Source organism: Lactuca sativa, chromosome 8, assembly GCF_002870075.4.
Source record: "Lactuca sativa cultivar Salinas chromosome 8, Lsat_Salinas_v11, whole genome shotgun sequence".
NCBI lineage: Eukaryota > Viridiplantae > Streptophyta > Magnoliopsida > Asterales > Asteraceae > Lactuca > Lactuca sativa.
In genome coordinates, this window is record NC_056630.2 from 38,295,077 (window position 1) to 38,318,006 (window position 22,930).

Consider the following 22,930-nt stretch of genomic DNA (forward strand, 5'->3'; position numbering starts at 1 on the left):
TATTTAGAATACATTTTGATGACTAACTTTAATGATTTGAAGATTAAACCTTTAAATGGAATAAGTTGAACAAATACATCTGGCTTATAGACATGTTCTCCAATTACATTACTACAATATTGCACATAATCTACTGAACTCGTAGATTTACATTAAATAATTATAAAATCTAAATTAATCTATTAATGCATGAATAAAACAATCATATATGAATACATGAAATTCATATGAATAAACCAAAAAACAATGTTTATTAATGAATGAATAAAACATTCATATATGAATACATGAAATTCATATGATTCAAAAATATAAAATAAAAACAGTACTTATTCATATACGAATAAAACGAAAAATAATAAATTCGAAATTACAATTATCACACATTTATTCGTATATGAATAAAACAATAATTTATTCAGATTTATAGATTCATATGTAAATACATGATCATCAACAAAATTAAAAACAAGGGAAAACGACATTAAATCAGCTCACTTCTTAACGTACCAACGATCTGCTTGAAAATTAAATCAGCTCCGATCAGATGATGCAATTGCAATAAAGATCATATGAAAACCTAATCAATTTCGAACTTGTCTCACTTCAGAGCATAAAAACGATCTGATTGAAAGTTAAATCTAATCCGATTAGATGATGCAATTGCAATAGAGATCTCAAACTTCACAACAAAAATCCGATGAAACAATTGCAATACAGATATGAAACTTCACGATAAATGGAGAAAATGACTCAAATTGAAAGAATATGTGTAATTGCTAACAAATTATATAATGAAAGAATCTTTATAATGAATTCTGATATATCTGGTTCAAACGAGATAAAGATATGATGGAATCAGAAACTAAATACAAACAAGAAAGAAGTAAATCCAAAAAGTGTCTAATTTGCATAGATACCCTTAATGAAAAAATGGTACAGACATTTTTGAGGTTTACATGTTAGATAAATGATTGGTTGAGAATGGTTCCCTCATTCTGAACTTTTTTTCCCTCAATTGAACTTATCTCTCTCTCTCTCTCTCTCTCTATATATATATATATATATATATATATATATATATATATATATATATATATATATATATATATATATATATGTATGTATATAGGCTTAGGTTATTTTATTCTAACTAATTATTGTGTGATTGTATGAATGATTGTGTGCCAATCATTTTATTTATTTTAAGAAAGTGAATAATACATATTATTAAATTAAAGATAATTAGAAAATACCATCTAATTTCATTTTAATGGTATTTTAGTCAATTAACATAAATTTAAAAAAGGAAAATTGCATATTTTAAGGGATAATAGATTCTATTAATTTTAAAATTTTGATTGTAGGGATTATAATTCTTGGATATTCTGATAGAATATGTTTATCAATATATTGAAAAATAACAAATATGCTTGAACCATAAAAGAATACACATTTCTGACAAAAATATATATATTTATTTAATGAGTTTCTTGAAGAATAACAAAAATTTGGATAAAGTTCAATTTTTTTATATTACATTCTTAGAATGATATATTGAAATCAAGGTAAAAAGCTAATACATTCTGAGAGAATATCGTTGTTAATTCATTCTAATAAAAAAAAATACATTCTTAATGAATAACAAATCCATTCTGTAAGAATACAATGTTAATGACATTCTGTATGAATACATTCTACTAGAATATACTATCATCCCTTCGAGTTTTCTTTCTTTTCCTCTTCAAAACCTAAACCCACATTTCATTTGAGCTTAGCAACTGCATAAAATTAGGAAAAAAAAATTACTCACCTCGATAACCATGTCTGCAAATTAATATGGAAAAAGTGAAGTACGGTTTATCATAGCTTAACAACTGTGCATATACCTTAATTTGAAGCTGTAGTGGACAGCTTCTTCAAGCATTGTAACTCTACACTATAACATGCACTCAATAAATCACATGTATCATAATAGATACACAATTCAATTTTGATTGGAAGTTAAATATAAACAATTTACAATCAAATTTGTTTCAGTTTTCTAATTTAGTTATGCAGAATTGATGTTCTCACTTCTTTTCATAATTATCAATTGAAAACCACCAAAAATCACAGCTCCTTCATATTATAATCGAATTGAAGGGTTAAAAGCATCCCCTCTCTCTATGTATGTATGTGTGTGTGTCTGTCTTAGGAACAAAAACAGAAATAACTTCGTTTCTATTCTTGGTTACAGTGTTAGTGCCAGATGCTTGAACATCTCAATTAACAATGAAATATGTTACAAAACTAAACGAAATAAAGTTTAGAATGTTAAGCAAATTTCGATCTGAAGAATTGTACTGGTTAGAAAACCAATTTCTAGGGAAAGAAAATAATAAAAACGAACTTGAAGTGCCAATTGAAGAAACGCAACAGTACAAGCATCAATAACAGAAAAAAATGATTGTTGATTCTGATTCACCTCCAAAATCACAAATAGCAGACAACAAATTTGATCGCAAATGATTCTAAACAGATAAAATACTTTCTGATTCTTATTTGGATTCCAAAATCGATGAGTAGATAAAATAATGGATCTTAATTGATGAATTTTACTAACCTTAACTAGATTTGTATGATCTGAATACCCTTCTGCTCGAGACCTTTGTAATCCGGAAATGATCGAATTAAGATGTGAGGGATGCAACGGTGACGAAGACGACCAGAGACAGTGATTCGGTGAAGACGGACAGGCAATCGAGTATCGACGGACGACGAATGTCACGAAGCTGATGAGTGATGTGTTGATGTCGAGAAATCGAGATTTTGATCTTGGCTAAGAAGTCAATTGGAAAATTAAAACCCTAAAATTATCATCTATAAATATATGTGATTAATATCAAATTACCATAATTATAGGATATTATTTGTGGAAACTAATTATCAAATTACCTATTTATCAAATTACCATAATTCACATTTATGCATACAATAACACAATAATTACTTTAAACACCTGAACCTAGCTTTCTTTCTCTCTCTCTCTCTCTCTCTCTCTCTCTCTATATATATATATATATATATATATATATATATATATATATATATATATATATATATATATTAGTGTAAGTGACACCGAAGACAAATACAATCATGTCTTTAATTTGGCTATATCTATTTTTCATCACCATTAGAGATGAATTAGGAAGAGAAACTTCCGTACCTTCACAGCCTCATAAACAAAAAAAATAAAAAATTCAAGACGAATTATAAGCATTATATTTATTTCACTTTTAAATATACAAGTTGACTTAAAGTTATAATAATTACAATAAGAACTACACGTAAAGGCTAAAATGGTAAAGCAAAATATCTATAACCTAATTCTGATATAAAGTATTTAAAAATCTACAATAATTTAATGCAAATATAATTATGATTGTGTACTTTCTAACTCATGAGGATATAACAAGTTGAAGAATCATTGTTACATGCACAATTGTTTTGTAGAATGAGGTTTGAATGCAATCTTATTTTTTATTTTTTAATTCTTATTAGAAATAAATAATAATAAAATTGAAAATATTTTGTCCAATTAGTAAATCTTTTAAATTATAGACTTTTTTTTAAAACAAAAATAAAGTTCACAATAAAATTAAAAATATCAAATATTGAAAGTAATTTTTTTGATAATTTTGATCTATCTTTAGATAAAATATAAAACTAACTCACAAACACTGAAAAAAATAGTTGAATTTGAAAAATGTCAACATCCATAAACCCAATATATAAACAAACATTAGTTGTGAAACCCGTATATTATACGAGTTAATTAAAACATAATGTTAAATATGAGTGATTAAATGATAAGTTTATTTGAATTTGAAATATGAAATAAGTGAAAATTATGAAAAAAAAAACATGCAAAAAATAAATTATCTAAAATTATGTGTTTAATTGTTAGACTCGTATACTACACGAGTTGTTATAATAAAATGTTAAATACAAATGTTTAAAGTGTACATTTATTTGAAATTAAAATTGAAATTTCAAATTTGAAGTTTGAAATTAATAGTTATTATAGTAGGTTTAATTTATGGAAACTAAATTAATGATATAGTAAAAATGAATAATGAAGCAATTGACAAGTGGAAAATAAAGATATTTCAAAATTATGACAAAATGACATGTGGCCAATTAAATGAGAGAATGACAAGTGGCAATATCATTTTCATTTATTAGGGTAGATTTGCAAAATAAATTGAAAATTTTGAAAATAATAAATTACAAAAAAGAACGAAAAAAAATACTGCTTTTAATAACATTCATTTGAAAATAAAAATACTGCCTTTAATTACAAAATAATACGGCGGTGACCTCCGGCGGTTTGTCTCGTCATTTCCTCTTTGGCTCTATCATTGGTTCATTGTTCACACGCAGCCACTGCTCACTCCCTTACGTGTATTCATCCTTCACGAACACTATAAATTGCCTCCAAGGTTCGAGCATTCATGATTCATCTCCAGCTTCTTTTACCAAAGAATAATCGTCTGATCTTGTTCTTGGCCCATTAATTTCTTATTCTGCAAACGCATTTAATGGAGAATCGGGAAAGATCATTCCCAGGACCTTCATTAAACGACCCGCAGAATGAACCTGAAGAAATACACATCCCCAGAAAATATTCTGATCAGTTTCCGTCATACACCACTCCTACGACGGATTCCGGTAATCACCGGAAACATGCAGGGAAGGGAACTTACAGTACTGCAACTACTGACACTTCTGCTGTAGAACCAGAGCTATACAACTCCGCCGTTGACCTTGAAAATCCTAACAAGGTATGGAAGGATGTCAACTATGATTTTACAAGTGATGGATATAAATATGATCCCAAGACCCACCGTACATCATCGTCAATCCCTGAAAGTCCCAATAACTACGGCCAACTCACCCCGAAGGAGGTAAGGATTTCCTTCAACGACGAGGTGATGCCAACACCAAACCGGCGGCGGTCAAATGTTAGTGGTGGCGGTGGTGGGGAAGAGGTACTGGTTTGCTCCTCAAATGCTGCATATAAACGAAGTTCGACCTTGATGAGGACGAGGACAAAGTCAAGGTTGATGGATGAGCCGGAGATGAAGACATCCAAATCTGGAAATTATCAAGGGAGAGGTGGTAGTGGTGGTGGTAGTGGTGGTGGTGGTGATATGGAAGAGGATGATTTCCCTTTCAACGACGATGATATTCCAGACGAGTACAAGAACTTAAGGTATAGCAAATGGACTTTATTTCAATTAGCCAGTTTGATACTAATCATTGGTGTTTTAGTTTGTACACTCGCTATACCAAGTTTCAGAAACAAAAGCTTATATGATCTTGAATGGTGGAAATGGGAGATTATGATATTCGTTGTCATCTGTGGGAAATTAGTTTCAGGCTGGGGGGTTAGGATCTTAGTGTTCTTCATAGAACGAAGCTTCTTATTGCGAAGACAGGTTCTTTATTTCGTATACGGGTTAAAAAAAGCAGTTCAAAATTGCATTTGGTTATGTTTGGTTTTGATTGCTTGGCAATGCATATTCAACAAGAAAGTTGAAAGGACGACATATGGGAAGACTGTTTTGCCTTATGTGACCAAGATTTGGATTTGTCTTTTGGTGGGGACAGTTGTTTGGTTATTGAAAACTTTGTTGATCAAAGTTCTTGCTTCATCTTTCCATGTGAGCAAGTTTTTTGATCGGATCCAAGATTCTTTATTTAACCAATACTTGATCGAAACCCTCACTGGCCCACCTGTGATTGAGATTCAGCAAGAACAAGAAGTGGAAGAGGAAGATTGGGGGATAGATGATGTTGATAAGCTTAAGGAAGATGTCTTTAAGGGTTGGAGAGCTATTGGAACTCCAAGATCCAGTAATTCCACAGCTGGTAAAAATGAAGGGATTACAATTGATCACTTGCATAGGCTAAATCAGAGGAATATATCTGCTTGGAATATGAACAGGATGATGAATGTTATAAACACAAGTTTGTTAACAACTTTAGATGAACAGTTAGAAGATATAAGTGATGATGAAGATGAAGCTGCTGTGCAGATTACTAGTGAAAACCAGGCTAAAGTTGCAGCCAAGAAGATCTTTTTCAATGTGTCAAAGCCAGGCTCTACGTGAGTTTTCAATTCTTTGTTGTTTGAAATCTTCACATTGGAGATTAATTCTTTTGTTCATTTGTTTCCTTTGACATGCAGACACATTTATCTTGAGGATTTGGGGAGATTTTTGCCAGATGATGAAGCTTTGAAGACAATCCGACTGTTTGATGACGTAAATGAAGAACAAGGAATCAGCAAACGAGCTCTCAAAAGTTGGGTGGTATGTGTGTTCTTCTCGTGCCTCCTTCATTTTGTTATTGTTAGTTACATATGTTATGAATGATATGTTTATATATGTGATTAAGAGTTCATTAATTCGAGTATAATTTGATACCAATTAAAACTCTGTTTTCCCAGGTTAATGTATTCCGAGAGCGTAGAGTTCTTGCATTATCTCTGAATGACACAAAAACAGCTGTGGACAAACTCCATCAGATGATGAATGTGGCTGTGGGAATCATAATACTCGTGATTTGGCTTCTTATACTTAGAGTTGCGACCACTCAGTTCTTTATATTCCTAAGTTCACAGCTAGTTTTGGTCGCCTTTGTGTTTGGAAACACATGCAAGATGCTGTTCGAGGCCATTATTTTCTTGTTTATAGTGCATCCATTTGATGTCGGGGATCGTTGCGAAATTGATGGTGTTCAGGTCAGATTTCAAAACCTTAAAACATGCATTTGGTTTATATTTCCGGGTTTCAAATTGTAATCATTGAGGGTCTTATTGAGTGCAGATGGTAGTTGAAGAGATGAATATATTAACAACCATCTTCTTGAGGTATGATAATCAGAAAATAACATATCCCAACAGCGTCCTGTGTACAATGCCGATTGCTAACTATCATCGTAGTCCGGACATGGGCGATGCAATCGACTTCTGCATCCATGTGTCAACTCAAGCCGAAAAGATTGCTAAAATGAAGGAAAGGATTACATGGTAAGTAAAGTTTCTTCTGAGATCAATCATTAATGTTCTGGACTCGACAAACTTTTCAAGACTATTCTCGATGATGTGGATGAGAAGGACATTCAATTTCTTTTCTTTTACACAAACGAGAGATCTATAGTGAGTCGTCTGAGACTCGCCTTATTCCACCTTTTTGGTTGGGACAAAATATGTTGCAATTTTTGTCCCATTAACACCAGTCTTGATAAGAGTCGAGTCTATACCAAACTCAAATGCAATATAACCTGTTATGTCAAGTCCTATCCTATATAACAAATGTGGCGTTAGTGCTAAGGTAAAACTATGTTTGTAGCTATGTCGAGAAGAAGAGCGACCATTGGCAGCCTGCACCGATGATCGTGCTAAGGGATGTTGAGGACATGAATCGGCTCAAGATATCCATATGGCTTGCACACCGAATGAACTTCCAAGACATGGGTGAAAGATGGAAAAGAAGAGCTCTTCTAGTTGAGGAGATGATCAAGATTTTCAAGGATCTCGACATTGAGTACCGCATGCTCCCACTTGATGTTAATGTCCGCAATATACCCGCCCTGACTTCAAATCGAGTTCCCTCAAATTGGACAGCTTGTGCAAATTGATCCATGAGGGAGAATCATATATGTATACTCGTATAAATACCTTGTTAGTGTGAATAAACTATGGATTGTGGACTATTCCAGTTTACGATCAACTCTTGTCACCTTTAAAGGTTGTAAGATCGATGTAACATTCATATCAATACATGATAAGCAAATTTCTGCTAAACCTATTTTCTAGTGTCAGGGCATCCACAATCCATTGAACTCTATAGAGTTCAATGGATTTCCACATCATCTATTAAACACTTATACAACAACATCCATAACCCATTAAACTTCTATTCAATCTTAATCATCATTTTATTTCTTCTATGGGATCATTCAATGATCATTCAATTTCTTCATTCAACTTTACTCCATGTCATCACTCACACTCCATTCAACTGTTATTCACATAATCATCACCCCATCCAACACTTATAATACTTGTATTGTGGACGCTCGTATAGGTGTAACCATCATGGTTTTATTGCAAGTCGAAGGTCACGGAGGGTGGTATACATATAGAAACGGTTGAGGGTTCAAGTATCTACAAACATAATGTGAGAGTTCTCAATTTCAATGTAAATTGGATTCTGTGGACGCTCTTATAGGTGTTGGCCCTCATCCTCGTGCCTAAAAATGGGTTATTCTGCAACCCTCAACTAAACATTGCCTTAATTGATATTCATCTCACATTAGGCAGGGTGATGTGGGCAACAAAGGGTTGCTAAATAACTTTTTTAGGAACATAATATATACTTGTTATCCCACAATTCCTACCTCACGAATCAAGTGATATGAAAAAATTGTAACCTTTTGGGATTAATTGGCCGGTGAATGAAACTTACCTAAACTAGGAAAACACCATGTGCAAGAATCCTACTTCAGAAATTCGTGGTAATTCCCGTTTTCCATTCGGGGGCACATGTACGTACACACAAAAACAAACACGCCATATATGATGTATATATATACACTCATGCATGCCTTGTTTACATTGTGACTCAAAAGAGTATAAGTAGTCGTACTATTAACCTAACTAGAGGCTACAAGAGATCGTATATGATATATATATATATATATATATATATATATATATATATATATATATATATATATATATATATATATATATATTTCTTTGATGGTGAAGAGGTTACAGAAAAGAGTTTTGCTAGAATTATTAAAGATGTGAAAGAAGGGCACTTTGCAGTGATAGCAGTCTATGAAGATGAGAAGATGAGGTTTGTTGTTCCTGTGGCATATCTTGAAAGGGCTTTGGTTGTAAGACTAATGGAACGAGCTGCTGAAGAGTTTGGGTTTTATTATAAAGGTGTGGTGGGGATACCCTGCATGCCGAGTAGTAGTGCGCTTCAAAAACTGTTGTCTGAGCAAGAGGCGGAAGCAAATTTATGTTAATAGAATTAAAAGGAAGTACTTTAGTTTTTCTTTTTAGATCTGCTAACACGCATTTTCTAAATCTTATATATATAAATTACACCTTTGTTGATTAATTTGCACCCTCAATCCTTTATAAAAGACACAGATTTGTAAACATTTGATACTGCTAAGTCGATGAGCTTTTAAAAACCTATTTTAGTATCAAACCTGTTATGATTAATTAATGTGTTGTATTCATCTTTATATAAGGGTCACAATGTTCTTAGATAGTACTGGTTTTTTTTTTCTATATGGAAATATGATTTAATTTGGCCTCGTGACCTTTAAGTTGATTATTACTTTGAGGCGTTGCTAAACTTTAGATGCTTTGAGCATCAACATTTGGTAACATGTTGACAATTACACACAAGAATTTTAAGGATCACATCAGTGAATACACTAAAGTCATCACATCAATGAAATAAGATTTGTCTTTCAAATGTGTCATCATATTTTTTAAGATTTGTCTTTTTGGTGTGTCATATCACATTTTGCAATCATCACGTACCACACCAATTTAATAAGAACACACTATCAAAAGTGGACCCTTTCCAAAAAAAAATGTGGACCCTTTTAACCCATCTAACAGCTATTTTACATATTTTAACTAATACTTTTATTATTTATTATTATTATTATTATTATTAAATATGAATCCAAGATATCATATTTATTTAAGAAGTTTATTTTCCAAAACTATCTAGTAGTTGTTAATATAAGATATATTTGGCATTAACTGCAAACACAACAAGTATTATGTGATCTAAATTACGGCAGCAAAAATCGGATGATACTGAATATTAATTTGCAAAAAGTATAAGGCTTACCGGAGTAGAGTTGTGATGGTGGAGAGATGGGGACATCATGAACACCACCCTAGATGGAGTAATGGAAGTGGTTGTGGTGAGAACCACGCATTACTACTCTCTTCTTTGTCTATCTCTTTTATTTTCTTCCCTGTACAAGGTATTAGCATAAAGTATAATATTTGTATTATATATCATTTTTATTCAATCAAAATGAGTATGATTGTCAAATATTGTTGTGTAGATTTGAATTTTTTTACATGTATTGATAAAAATATGAGAGAAATTAAATAAGAAAAGAAAAATTAAGGTTTAAAGGATGTTGGGAGACTAAGGAGTAATGGTGGGTCGGACACTAATATTGCAAGTCGAAGCATACAGAAAAAATTCATATAGAAAAAGATAAATTATGTGGCGTCTTAAAATCTTGAAATGCTTGTTTGGCAACAAAATTATGTGGCGTCTTGAAATCTTTGAAAAAGATAAAAATATTCCTTGAGCATTCATAATGCATAGTTCGATGGAGAGTGGAATGAGGTGGCATGCCTAATTGGTATTCAATAGATTAAACTTTATAATTGTGGGATGCCATGTTGGCATTCAATGGATATTGAGTTCAATGGTCATTGAACTCTTCAATGAGAAAAATGAAACATTTTAATTATTAAAAATACATTCCATTAAACTTTATAGAGTTGAATGCATTGTAGAATAGTTATTGTAGAGTTGTATGGAAAATAAAATGATGATGTGTCAATCTTTTAAACTCTAATGAGTTTAATGCATTGTGGATGCTCTTAATAGGGTTGAGACTTCTTCTTATTTCTGACGGCAAAAAAAAGTATTCGTCGTATATGGTCTTTTCAGAGTATTTTATTGTTAAGTATAGTCATGATTTTTTCTATGAATTTGTCTATTTAGCAAATAAATAGCGGTTATGTCTAGCAATATGTATGATCTTGGATTATCAATAATGATTTTTCTTTAGAATTTGGATACTTGATCGACCCGCTTACTTCTATTATGTTAATATTAATCACTATCGTTGGAATTATGGTTCTTATTTATAGTGATAATAATATGTCTCATGACCACGGATATTAGGGTGTTGGTCGGGTAAATATTTTGGGTTTCGGGTAGAACCGGTCGGGTAGTTCGGGTATTTCCTTACAATAAGAATACCCGATACCCGACCTATATTGTAATTCGGGTTCTTGGGTTTCGGGTATTCGGGTTTTAGTTCGGATCGGGTATTTTCAATTATACCCGAAAATTACTAAAGTATCACTTATTGATTTTTTATAATTCTATTTTGTATTTCGCTTGCTTTAATAAAAAATTGGGTAACAAAATATTCTATACAATTAACAAGTACATATACGATAACAATACAAGTCATTATAATATGTTATGTGATTTTTGCATTCCATTTCAAATTTTGATAAAAAAAAAAACAGTTTATGGAGTACATGATCAATGTTTGATCAAATTTGGATTAACCAAACATGTTACATGATTTAATGCAAAAGGTGAGTACATAAAAGCTATAAATAAAAAAATTTAGCATGTTAGCTAAATTGCAGGGAGAAATTATATAGCTATATTTCAATTCACATGGAAGAAATGACAAAAAAGAAACATGTGCATAGTTGAAAAAAAAAAAAAACAACGGATCTATAGTGCACAAAGAAAATGAAGGGGAATCTAACATCTTATTCATTTTCAATATATTTGTTGCAACATTTTGTTCAAAACTTCATTTCATCTTCAACAATTTCTTTTGTATTTATTATATATCATTCAAATAACAAAGCCATATAACATTTGGTTTAAACTATAAGGAACAATAGTTATGTAAAATAATGATACAACTTTAATAGTTCTTATAACTAGTGTATTAATTAGTATTCTTTTTTCTAAATCAAGTATTCGAGTATACCCGAATTTTGTTAAGCCTACCCAATACCCGACCTATTTAAATATTGGGTTACCCGATTACCCGAATTTTCAAGTGCATAGTCTATGTATTGACTTGATAGTCAGGTGGTGACTATAATGAACAATGCATATATATATATATATATATATATATATATATATATATATATATATATATATATATATATATATATATATATATATATATAGTGGGGATAGTTAAAAAAAATAGTATGAGAATGTAAAAACACTTTTTTATGTTATTATTTTGCAATGAATTATATATCCATAGTTTTATGTTATTATTCAATAATGAATAAATGAATAGTCATATGTTAAAACTAAAATTACAATTTACTACAAAATGCACATATATAAATTTATGACAGAATAACATTAATATTCTAATAAATATATAAATAAGCAAACGTTAATATTCATATTAGAATTACTTCAACAATACACATATACAACATTCGTTACAGAATAATAACATAAATATAGTGTTTTTACGTTCTCACACTATTTACTGTTTTTATTTGAACTTACTTTTATATATATATATATATATATATATATATATATATATATATATATATATATATATATATGTACCCAAGTTAGGAACAGTAACCTTTTCAACTTAACATTTTTAGCCCCTTTATTGGCTGGGAGACGGCTTTGGTCTCTTTCTTTGTTTAGATTTATGTTTAATGTTTACCTTGGTATTTCAACTTTGGTCTCTGTTAGTCTCCCCGGTTAAACAAGAGACACGCGTTGCCCAGATCGTTTTTACCATCCAATCGTTCTCTTCCACCTATTTACCACTGTCTAAATCGATATACCTTCTTCCATTATTGTATCTTGATGGAAATTGACAATGATGCTCCAAATTGATACCCCTCTCATATACCTTCTTCATAAACTCTTGAGGGAGGCAAGTCTGTCAATTTCCACCACCTTCTCTTCCACCATGATCGTTGACAACGATTGCTCTATCATTGTTGGTCGATTTGGAGAGAACGATGGTGGTTTCAGATATCTTCAAGAAAGCCCTCGATTTGGATAGAACGGTGTTACATCAGGGAGAAAGCAAAAACGAGCACAATAGGGTTTATGAGAGGGATTTTTGTTGGATTAGTGTCTAAGTCCATAAATATTTTGGTATGTACTTGACGCGATGGTGCATGGTCCTTTTGGGTTGCCTTCACCAAAGCAACTTGATAGGATGAATTATGGAGAGAGAGGATTAATTATGATTTATTAATATATTATGAGAATAATATATTAAAGGAGAAATCATATTGTTTAATTAATATTACTCAATAATTAATTAAGAATTAATTTTGTGGCTAAAACAGATTAATTAAACTTAGAGGACTAGAACTATCAATTGTGTCAATTTCCTCCTTCTTCATCCTATTGCTCTTGGTGTTTGTGAGCCATTAGAGGTGTGACATTTGTGACACTAAGCTTTCAGAAGCCAATTACAAGGAGGAATAGATTGTTATTACTACATAACAATCAAAGGTAATTTTTAAACCCTTAATTCAATTCATAGCATGATAGATCTAGGGTTTATGGCTTTGGATGATTATTGCATGTTCATTAGACAAACTAGATCCAAAGCTTTAGGGTTTGCATGTACACCATAGGAATGATGTAATGCTCGAAACCCATCAGTTTTAAGGTATGATATTAAACGGTGCCTACGTCACTATCGTTTTGGAAACTCTTTATTTCCCCATGCCTGTCGATGTGTTCGGAGGAACGTCGGTATTACCAACTCTTCGTCAAATTCTTTTTTTGATTACATCGAAAGTACAATTCTACATATACACTATATTGAACAATTACAATTTACCCCTTGCACCTTTAATTAATTCCAATTAATCACAAATTAATTTCAGATTAATTCTGATTAATAATTAATCGATTCTAATTGATTTCATATTAATTTATTAACCATATAAATTAACAAATCAATTATTTTAACAATTGATCTCATATTAATTTATTAATCACATAATAAATTAATAAACCAACACTTTTTTTCCACTTAATATATTAATCATATAATATATTAACAAATCATTTTCTCATAATTTCCAATTAGTTTATTAATCATATAATAATCTAATAAAGCATCATCTCTCTATAAATGTCATTCTAATAAGTTCTAATTATGAGGGCAACCAAAAAAGGGCATTGCTTCTAATTACAAGAATATACCAAGTTGGTTATTGGCTTAAACACCTAAATCCAGCAATGTGTTTCATCATTTCATCTTTATAGTCTCACATTAGTGTGTCGGTTAATCATGTACGATCTACTAATGACTCATAAAGAAACAATGTGCGTTTTCATGGATTAGTATATAATTTCACATTTTCCTTAAGTAACTAGACTGAGATTTTAAAAGAACTTTTTAGTACTTTATAGATTATACATTTAATATTTTATGTCTTATCGAACTCGTTTGACTAACGACCCCCCATCACGCAAAGGAGCGGTGGGTGAAAAGGATACCCAATCAACGATCATTTTATAGCTTCTTTCCATATACCCCTCTTATAGCATGGCTTCATGAATGAGACATACTATTGATTTGACTGACTTTTCTTATACATATAGTATTAAACGTTTCAATATATATATATATATATATATATATATATATATATATAATTAATCAATTTAAACCTCTCATGGATTTATAATTATCTTTTAATTAATCTTATAGTTAAATTTATTATTAAATCATAAGGATAATTCAATTTAATAAATGTTATAATTAAATATTATTTTTCCAAGATTATCTTATAATATTTAGGTTTTATTTTAATTATCTAAAACATGCAAAAATTGGATTTTGGCAGAATTCAAATCAGATAATCACCAAAAACAACCACATAAATCAGATTAGGCAGAAAATCCTGAATTTTTGTTTTAAGCTAAGCTCACATCATGGCAGAGACATTATCACGTCATGAGAACAAATTTTTGTAAAAAAAATTGTTCAATTCAACTTATGTACAATCAATGTTAGACACAACCAAAGCTTTAATACCATTTATGGGTTTTATAGGTTAAAAAAGCTATATGCTTGAGAAATTTCACATAACACTTAAGGGCACATGCAACCTAAAGTATCTATATCATAACACTTTGAATGTAACATACAATGAACAACAAAACTAACACGAACCCTAATTGAAACCCTAGTATAATCAAAATACAAGAATTAGGGTAGATGTGAGAGAAATTTCATTCATATGCATATAGTTAATGTCATCATGAAATTTGCAAGCCAATGGTCTTGGAAAGCTAGCACCAAAGTATCTATATCATCACTTTAATCCCTTGTGTTTGTTGGTCTTGGAAAGCTAGCACCAAAGTGATGATGTCTCTAATGGCTCACGCCCAAAACCAGAAACCCTAGAATGAAAAGGATAGAGTAGATGTGAGAGAAATTTCAGTCATATGCATATAGTTAATGTCATCATGAAATTTGCAAGCCAATGGGTCCTATTTATAGTTTAGAGAACTTGTAGGCAAAGCAAGATTTGAATTGATTAAATAATAGATTTAATCCTAATTTAAATCATTTTCTTTTATGCAAACAGGAGGCTTCCAGAAATCCTAGAAGAGCTCCCAAAACCGTCCATGCTTGGATGGTTCTAGAATTGCCTCTTTCGTTCAACTATTGAACAATTACAATTCACCTCTTACACCTTTAATTAATTCCAGTTACTGTCGAATTAATTCCAGATTAATTCTGATTAGTAATTAATCAATTCTAATTGATTTCACATTAGTTTATTAATCATATAAATTAAAAAATCAATTATTTAACAATTGATCACATATTAATTTATTAATCACATAATAAGTCAACAAATAAACTATCTATTTCCAATTAATATATTAATCATATAATATATTAAGAAATTATTTTTTTTTATAATTTCCAATTAGTTTATTAATCATATAATAATCTAATAAGTTATCTCTTTCTCCTAATATCAATTCTAGTTATTTTTGGTCATAAGGCCAACCCAAAAAGAACTTTGCTTCTAATTATAATAATATAGAAATTTACTTATGAGCTTAGACACCTTAATCCAACAAAAGCCCATAGCCTATGTGTATTCAAGCAGAAAATTTTCTTCTTTTGTTACCTGCACAATGAAAATGAAAACGAAATTAATAACCTCCACTCACTTGTGCCACAACTCTCTTGTACCTTGACATTGAAATCGAAAGTTGAGTTACCCTTCACACTTTCTCTTTAAGGTTCGGTTCTCTTCCATATAGGTTCGATCGATCATCTGTTGCTACTCATAACATATCAAAATCCAAGTTGGCTTTGCCTATGTGATTCGTAGACCATTTTTTTTACTTTGAGTATACTCTTGAATGTCATATATAATGACCTTGACGTTCCTAATGTAGCATCACTACTTATGGCGACAGCCAGCGATCTTATGGTATAACACAACCAAATATTGAATGTGATTTTGACAAGCTTAACGTTGTCTAGACTGTACCAATGCACACACAAATCTAAATGGTATATATGGGCATTATTAACATAGTAGAACTACTAGAAACAATGACCGATGTTGGATCTACTCCATCCTTCCAGTGCTAACAACTTGATCCTCCTCCTTGGGTTATGGAAGGTCGACATACATCCACATCATAGAAGGTAGCAACTTTAATTATTGGCTGCTCAGCCCCAATAGATCTTACAATCCATCTGTCGATCACTTTGATCATCTCCTTCTTAAATGACTAAATTCGCCACTTACATAGGCTCGAACATAGAGCCACTCTCCTGGACATCACAATAGAACAGGTAATGACAGAAATAACACAAAATGAATTTATAGTGTAAGCCACACTATCTACCCAAAATGTCATTGGCTTAGTAACTTTATACCTCCTCCTGATCCAAGTACGGGTCTTATGCTTCTAGTAGTACATGTCTTTACTGGCTTTCACACTTATACGTACTCGTCCCAACAATTGTCCCAAAGATTCTAAGTCACTTTTCAACACTACACGTGATGACGCTAAACATATATGTATGTGCCCTACCAAGCACATATTATACTTCCTAGATTCTACTTCTAGGATTCCCTCCACTTCACTCTGCTATCAACCGAGGAAGAACTTCTACCAATATTAACTAATTATTGGAAGAATACAATTATATGCCGCTAAAATCAAATAGTCTATCGACAGAAAGATCTGACACCACAATGGTTGGAATCAAACGAGAGTTGTGCAATAGAGCCAAATCAAGCAATCTAAAACTATCAAATTTTGGGAGCAAGTAACCTAACGTATTTATCAAATAACTAATTAATATCAATATAGGTTCCAAGTTGCACATAACAAACAAATCTCTAGGTTATAAGGCATCTTAAGTATCATGTAAACTCTAATTTGTAATTCCTAAAAAAGATCCATACCTTACATACTAGCATGTATTTCAAATGGTTCATACATCAACATGTACACATAATAAATATGGATATTTTGGGAATCACTTTCCTTTCTTAGCCCTGGCTAACTGTACGCATCACATTCTTCCCTTTTTATAAAGTTCTTTTTCTTTAAAATATTTGTTAAGATATTCAGATCCTTAGTTTGAGTCTGGAATTACACGAGTGTTCATCCAATTCTCTTAAACCAAGGCTCTGATACCAGCTTTTAACGTCCCAATTTCCATAACAAATTTTTCATTTTATTTGGCGGCATTCTATTTAAATTAGAGTATAATTGATTTAAGCAGAAGACATAGTGCACGTGTACATTCGAGCCTTGTCCTTCTCACGATCTGAGGAAGTATCTGAAAACATTTATAATCAACTGGGTAAGCACGAAGCTTAGTGAGTTGTAACGCCCCAAAAAACACGATAAAAGTTATCATTTTTAAAAGACATTTTCATAAAATCCATAAGATAATCAAACATTTTTTTCAAGACAAATCCATAGAAATTAGAGTATCAAAATAGTCTCTCAAAACATAAATTAATAGGAGGATATGTACGATCAAGCATTCACCTTTCCCCAATCATTTAAAGTACCTACAAACATTTAAATCCACAATTGTAAGTCAAAGCTTAGTGAGTTTCCCTAAAATATCTCACAAAACAATACACATAATGCATTCACAGATGAGCCTATAGTCTTCCTTAAAAGAATTAATTATTATTTAATTAATAATTAATCAGAAATTAATTGGAATTAATTTCGGGATTCAAAGAATTGATTGAAAGTGCAGGGTCTAAAGTGCAATTGTCAATAGTTAAAGAAAGGGCTCAAGAACCTTCCACAAAGGTGGTGGACGAGTTTAGGAGGATGTTCTAGGGTTTCTAGAATATCCCATGTGGATAAATAAGGAGTTGGACAATTACCAATTTGAAATATTAATATTATATTCCAATTAGGGTTATCCAAGGCTTCCTTGTACCACTATATAAAGGACCCTAAGACCTTCATTTTTTGGCCACTCTAATTCCATAAGGGATAGCCAAAATTTCAATCCTCCCATCTCCCCTCTCTTAAGTTATCTTCTTGCTAGCTTGGGTGTGATTCCATAAGAGGCACGACACTTATGGTGCTTAATTTCAAGAGATCTACTTTTGAAGAATCATTGTTATTTACTACAATAACAATTAAGGTATTTAATCTTAAACCCTAATTTCTTATTTTCAAAAATTACCTAGGGTTCTTAGGGTTTCTTATTTGATGTTCGTAGTTATAGGTTCAATAGTGAAAACATAGATCCTTTAGGCTGCATGTGAACTTAAGGGTTTTAAGTTTATTTGTTTTACCTAAATCCCGTCAAGGCCGCCCCACACCAATACTATCATCAAAAGACTGGAAAGCACCAGGATCCAAGGAGCAACATCTCTTCATAGTTCTACCACTACTACCCTCGCCAACAGATAGAACAACCGCAAGAGCTATAGAAGCAATTGAATCCCTACCCCTCTTACGAACAACAAGTGTCTGTTCTCTAGTTTCACCTTCACCATCATCCCAAAAAACAATAACAAGATGGTGGTAACATTTGGAGTTTTCTCACCCGTATCATCATCATATGATTCATGAACTCTGAACGAGGACTCTGATTCCTCCTCATTTTGTGAATATTGCCGTCACTCCCGCTACCATCAAAGTTATCATCAAGAATAAGAAGATTGAAATCATCAGAACCAAGATCAAGAGCTAAAATCTTACCCTTAACATAGTAGAAAAAGGAAGAGTAACCAACTTCCATCTATAAAATGAAGCAATTAAACGATTAAGGCAAAAATAAATAAACAGTTAGCAACAAAATAAAGGAGTACGTGGGCCTCGAATAAACATTGAGGGAAACACGCCCATGTGTAACCAATAATGGCTCATACCGGCCTAACCCAATACAGCCTTAGGAAATTTTTTCATCATAACATTCAGGCGGCATATCTTATCTATGTCTTGACTTAAATCAGGAGTCATATCGAGCTTCTAATCAATAATTATACTAGGAGTATGAAATCCATTACGATAAGGAAACCGAGATGCATTTAACAAAATAGATTCATTCTTCCGGTTCTTGATGGATTTAGGGAGGCCCTCAATAAAACTTCTCCCCACTACTAGAAAAAAGGCCTTTTACGACGCTCATTGCGCATCGTAAAACGCTCAGACGATGCGCAAATGTGCATCAAGGAAGGCCCTGTCATAACGAGAGACGACGCACATTTATGACACGCAATGCGTATCATTAAAGCCGCTGTCAAGAAAGGTCATGTCATAAATGAAGATGACACGCATTTTTGCGTATCGTAATTTTTTTTTTAGATTATTTATAGATTTACTAATTTTCAAATTAAATTTGCATTTCATGTCTCATAATAGAAAATAAAATACCATATACAAAAAATACAATCCATTGCACAAAAGTTAATGTCTTACAAAATACAAAATAAAATACAATAAATAAGAAAGATAATTCATTGCACTAAAATGTCAAATACAAATAATCATCGCTAAATATATAACCTAATACTACATTGCTATTAAGGGAGATCATCATAACTCACTGAAGGTCTTGGAACAATGTTCTAATCATCAACTCTTACACCAACCTTGCTTTAATATCTGATCGTATGCACTCGAGTGTTAAACTTGTTACCATTAACATCTGATTCATAAGTCCTTTCAACAAGATTGTTACTTGCATAAATGAAAACAAATAGGAACATTAACAGCCCAATTATGAACAATTTCACATGATGCCAAAAGTAATGATCATTAATAAGTCCTTTCAATGATAAGTTGGTCTGGATAGAAGATTAAAATAAATACAAATCATAAAGAATCTAAAAAACAGTCGTTATAACGGTGTACCTTGTCATCTTCATCTGTGTTGCTTACAATGTGCTTGGTTGATGAGAGGAAGGAAAAAATTTCATCAAACAAGTTCATAGCTCTATCAAAAGCGTTCATGAACTACATTTATAAATTCATGCTTTTAAAATGTAATTGTAACAAAATGTAGATATAAAATTATAAACTATTAAAAAAAAGTATCCAACCTTGTATCTTAAGTGCTCTGTATCAACAAGTTCCCATTGGTGTCTACACTTTTCATAACTCCAATTATTGTCTGATCTTGGGAAATCAACCCACTCGGGATGACCAAACTATATAAAAAATACATTTTTAATATTAATATATAAAAAATACATTTTTAAATATTAATGTGGTGAGACACTTTTTGGATTATTAAGATTAACTTGGTGAAGGGTATAATCGGTATTTTGGGGTGAGACACTTTTTGGGTTATGGAGATTAACATGGGGAGGGGTATTATCAGAAGAAAAGCTACAAGGAACAACAGAACACAACTTTGTTGGCATACAAGGGGACAACATATCCATCTTTGTAGTGATGATTAAAGGCTTCTGATTCTACTTGGTTTCCATTATAGGTACTTAACTTTGTTGGCATATGTTGTAGGTTATATCTCTTATGTAAATATAAATTGAGTTGTCAGTTAAACCACATCATTCATTTGTAGGGGTATTTTGGTCCAAATTGCTATCCGATATCTAACCATGATTCTGAATCTTGGGTTGATGCAACAACCACTTTTACCTGAAAAAAATAGCATAAAATTGCTTGAAAACAGAGGAATTTTGTTTTCAAATATATATATATATATATATATATATATATATATATATATATATATATATATGTATAAAAGAAACAAAAGTTTGAAGAAAATATCATTTATCACTGCTGATATTTCAATTCATTTAATAATGTATAAATACGATTACAAAACAGGCCCTGTCGAGAAATGTTTAACATAAATAGTCTCTACTTAATTAAAAAAAAAGGTCCATGTGGCAAAAAAATTACTATGAATTTCCAATTTTACCCTTTAACACGTATATGTTGCCAATCAACCAGTAAAAACGGCTAATTAGAATCAACAATTCATAGATTAGAAAAGTTAACCTCAAATTACAACAAAAAAGACTAAAATAACCTCCAATAACCCTTGTCATAGTTAAGTAGTCTTACTTTTTCTTAATCACATCGGTTGTCCAAGAAAGCTTGTTCCACATTGACCGAATCTGTTGCATTGGTGTCAAGGAAAGGGATCCCAAGCTTATCAGAAAAATGCATGTAGAGACATGATTTAATCCATCAAGTTGTATATATGGGCACCCGTTTTTTTATTTAATATAGAAAGAACGAATTAATGGAACCAATTTTTTATAAAAGTAGGGAAAAACCATGATTTTGAACAAAGAAATAACACACCAGCAACATGGAACACCAGATGCAACAACAGGTTCAGGTGATAGAAGGGTAGCTTTTCGCCCAAGAGTGTTAGAATGTTATCCTAGCAACAAGAAACGTGATTAAGTTTAAATAATGCTCTTCATTGTGCATGAATTTATAAATCATGGTTTTTGTATATACACAACTACATAGCGAATAATATCTATAATTGAAGCTTTATCTTATTAGTAACTAGCGAATAATATCTGTAATTGAAGCTTTATCTGATTTTGAATCTTGATTTACTTCTTCAGAAGATGATTGACAAAAGAGAGACTTATAATCACGCACATTCCCATGAGGGTAATCTTGCCACCAACCAATATTTGTCACTCATAGCCATTACATCATAGAGAAAATAGAAAATTTTGTTCCATAAAAATCTTAATAAGGGTAATTATGTAATTTGTGTAAGAAAGTCACATGTTTGGCCACGAGATTGGCAGAAGTGATAATTACACGCATACTATCATCTCTTTGTTGAACAAAGAACTTAGGATGATGACAAGCAATGTTGAATTTCTTTCGGTCCTTACTGAAGGATATAACCTCAGGAAATTGAGGGTATCTATATCACAAAAGAACTATGTTACAGAATAGTTGGTCAAAAATCATGGTCGATAAGTCATTGACTTTAGGGATGTCAAAAAGTCCTGTGGGACCCCGTTTCCGTGGGGGCCCCGTTCCGTTTGGGGTATTTTTTTAAAAAAAATCGGGGGCGGGGACGGGGGCGGGGTCAAGGTTAACCCCCATTTTAATTTCGGGGGCGGGTGCGGGGGTAGGCAATCCCGTCCCGAAATCCCCATAGGGACCCTGTTAATAAATTACACATATATTTACATATATTAATTATATAAATATAATAAACTATAACATGATTTTGAGCTTCCAAAATTCATCAAAAAACATGTTTTTAAGCTGTTAGTATAATTTTTTAAATGCCATAACTTTTGTATTTTTAACATATAAAATTTTGTTATAAATAATTATTTTTTACCCAAAAAATAGCTTATTTTAGTCTAAATAACAACTTCTTTTAGCCCAAAAAAAAGTAGCCCAAAATCAATCGGGGGCGGGGGAACGGGGGCAGGGGCGGGGGTAATAAAGGGGATTCGGGGGCAGGGGCGGGGGTAGGAACATTGAACAGTCCGGGGACGGGGGCGAAGGCATGGGGACAAGGAAATTTCGGGGGCGGGGGCGGGAGATGCACT

At 31.8% G+C, this 22,930-nt stretch overlaps 1 protein-coding gene across 1 annotated transcript; it reads left to right on the forward strand.

Annotated features, from left to right (window-relative positions):
• The first annotated feature begins 4,360 nt into the window (after positions 1 to 4,360).
• LOC111914314 (mechanosensitive ion channel protein 6) lies at positions 4,361 to 7,858 on the forward strand. The gene is made up of 5 exons (XM_023910086.3): positions 4,361 to 6,157; positions 6,239 to 6,362; positions 6,500 to 6,793; positions 6,879 to 7,081; positions 7,404 to 7,858. Exons 1-5 carry the CDS (start codon positions 4,587 to 4,589, stop codon positions 7,690 to 7,692), a joined length of 2,481 nt encoding a protein of 826 aa, XP_023765854.2. The 5' UTR covers positions 4,361 to 4,586; the 3' UTR covers positions 7,693 to 7,858.
• The last annotated feature ends 15,072 nt before the right edge of the window (positions 7,859 to 22,930 follow it).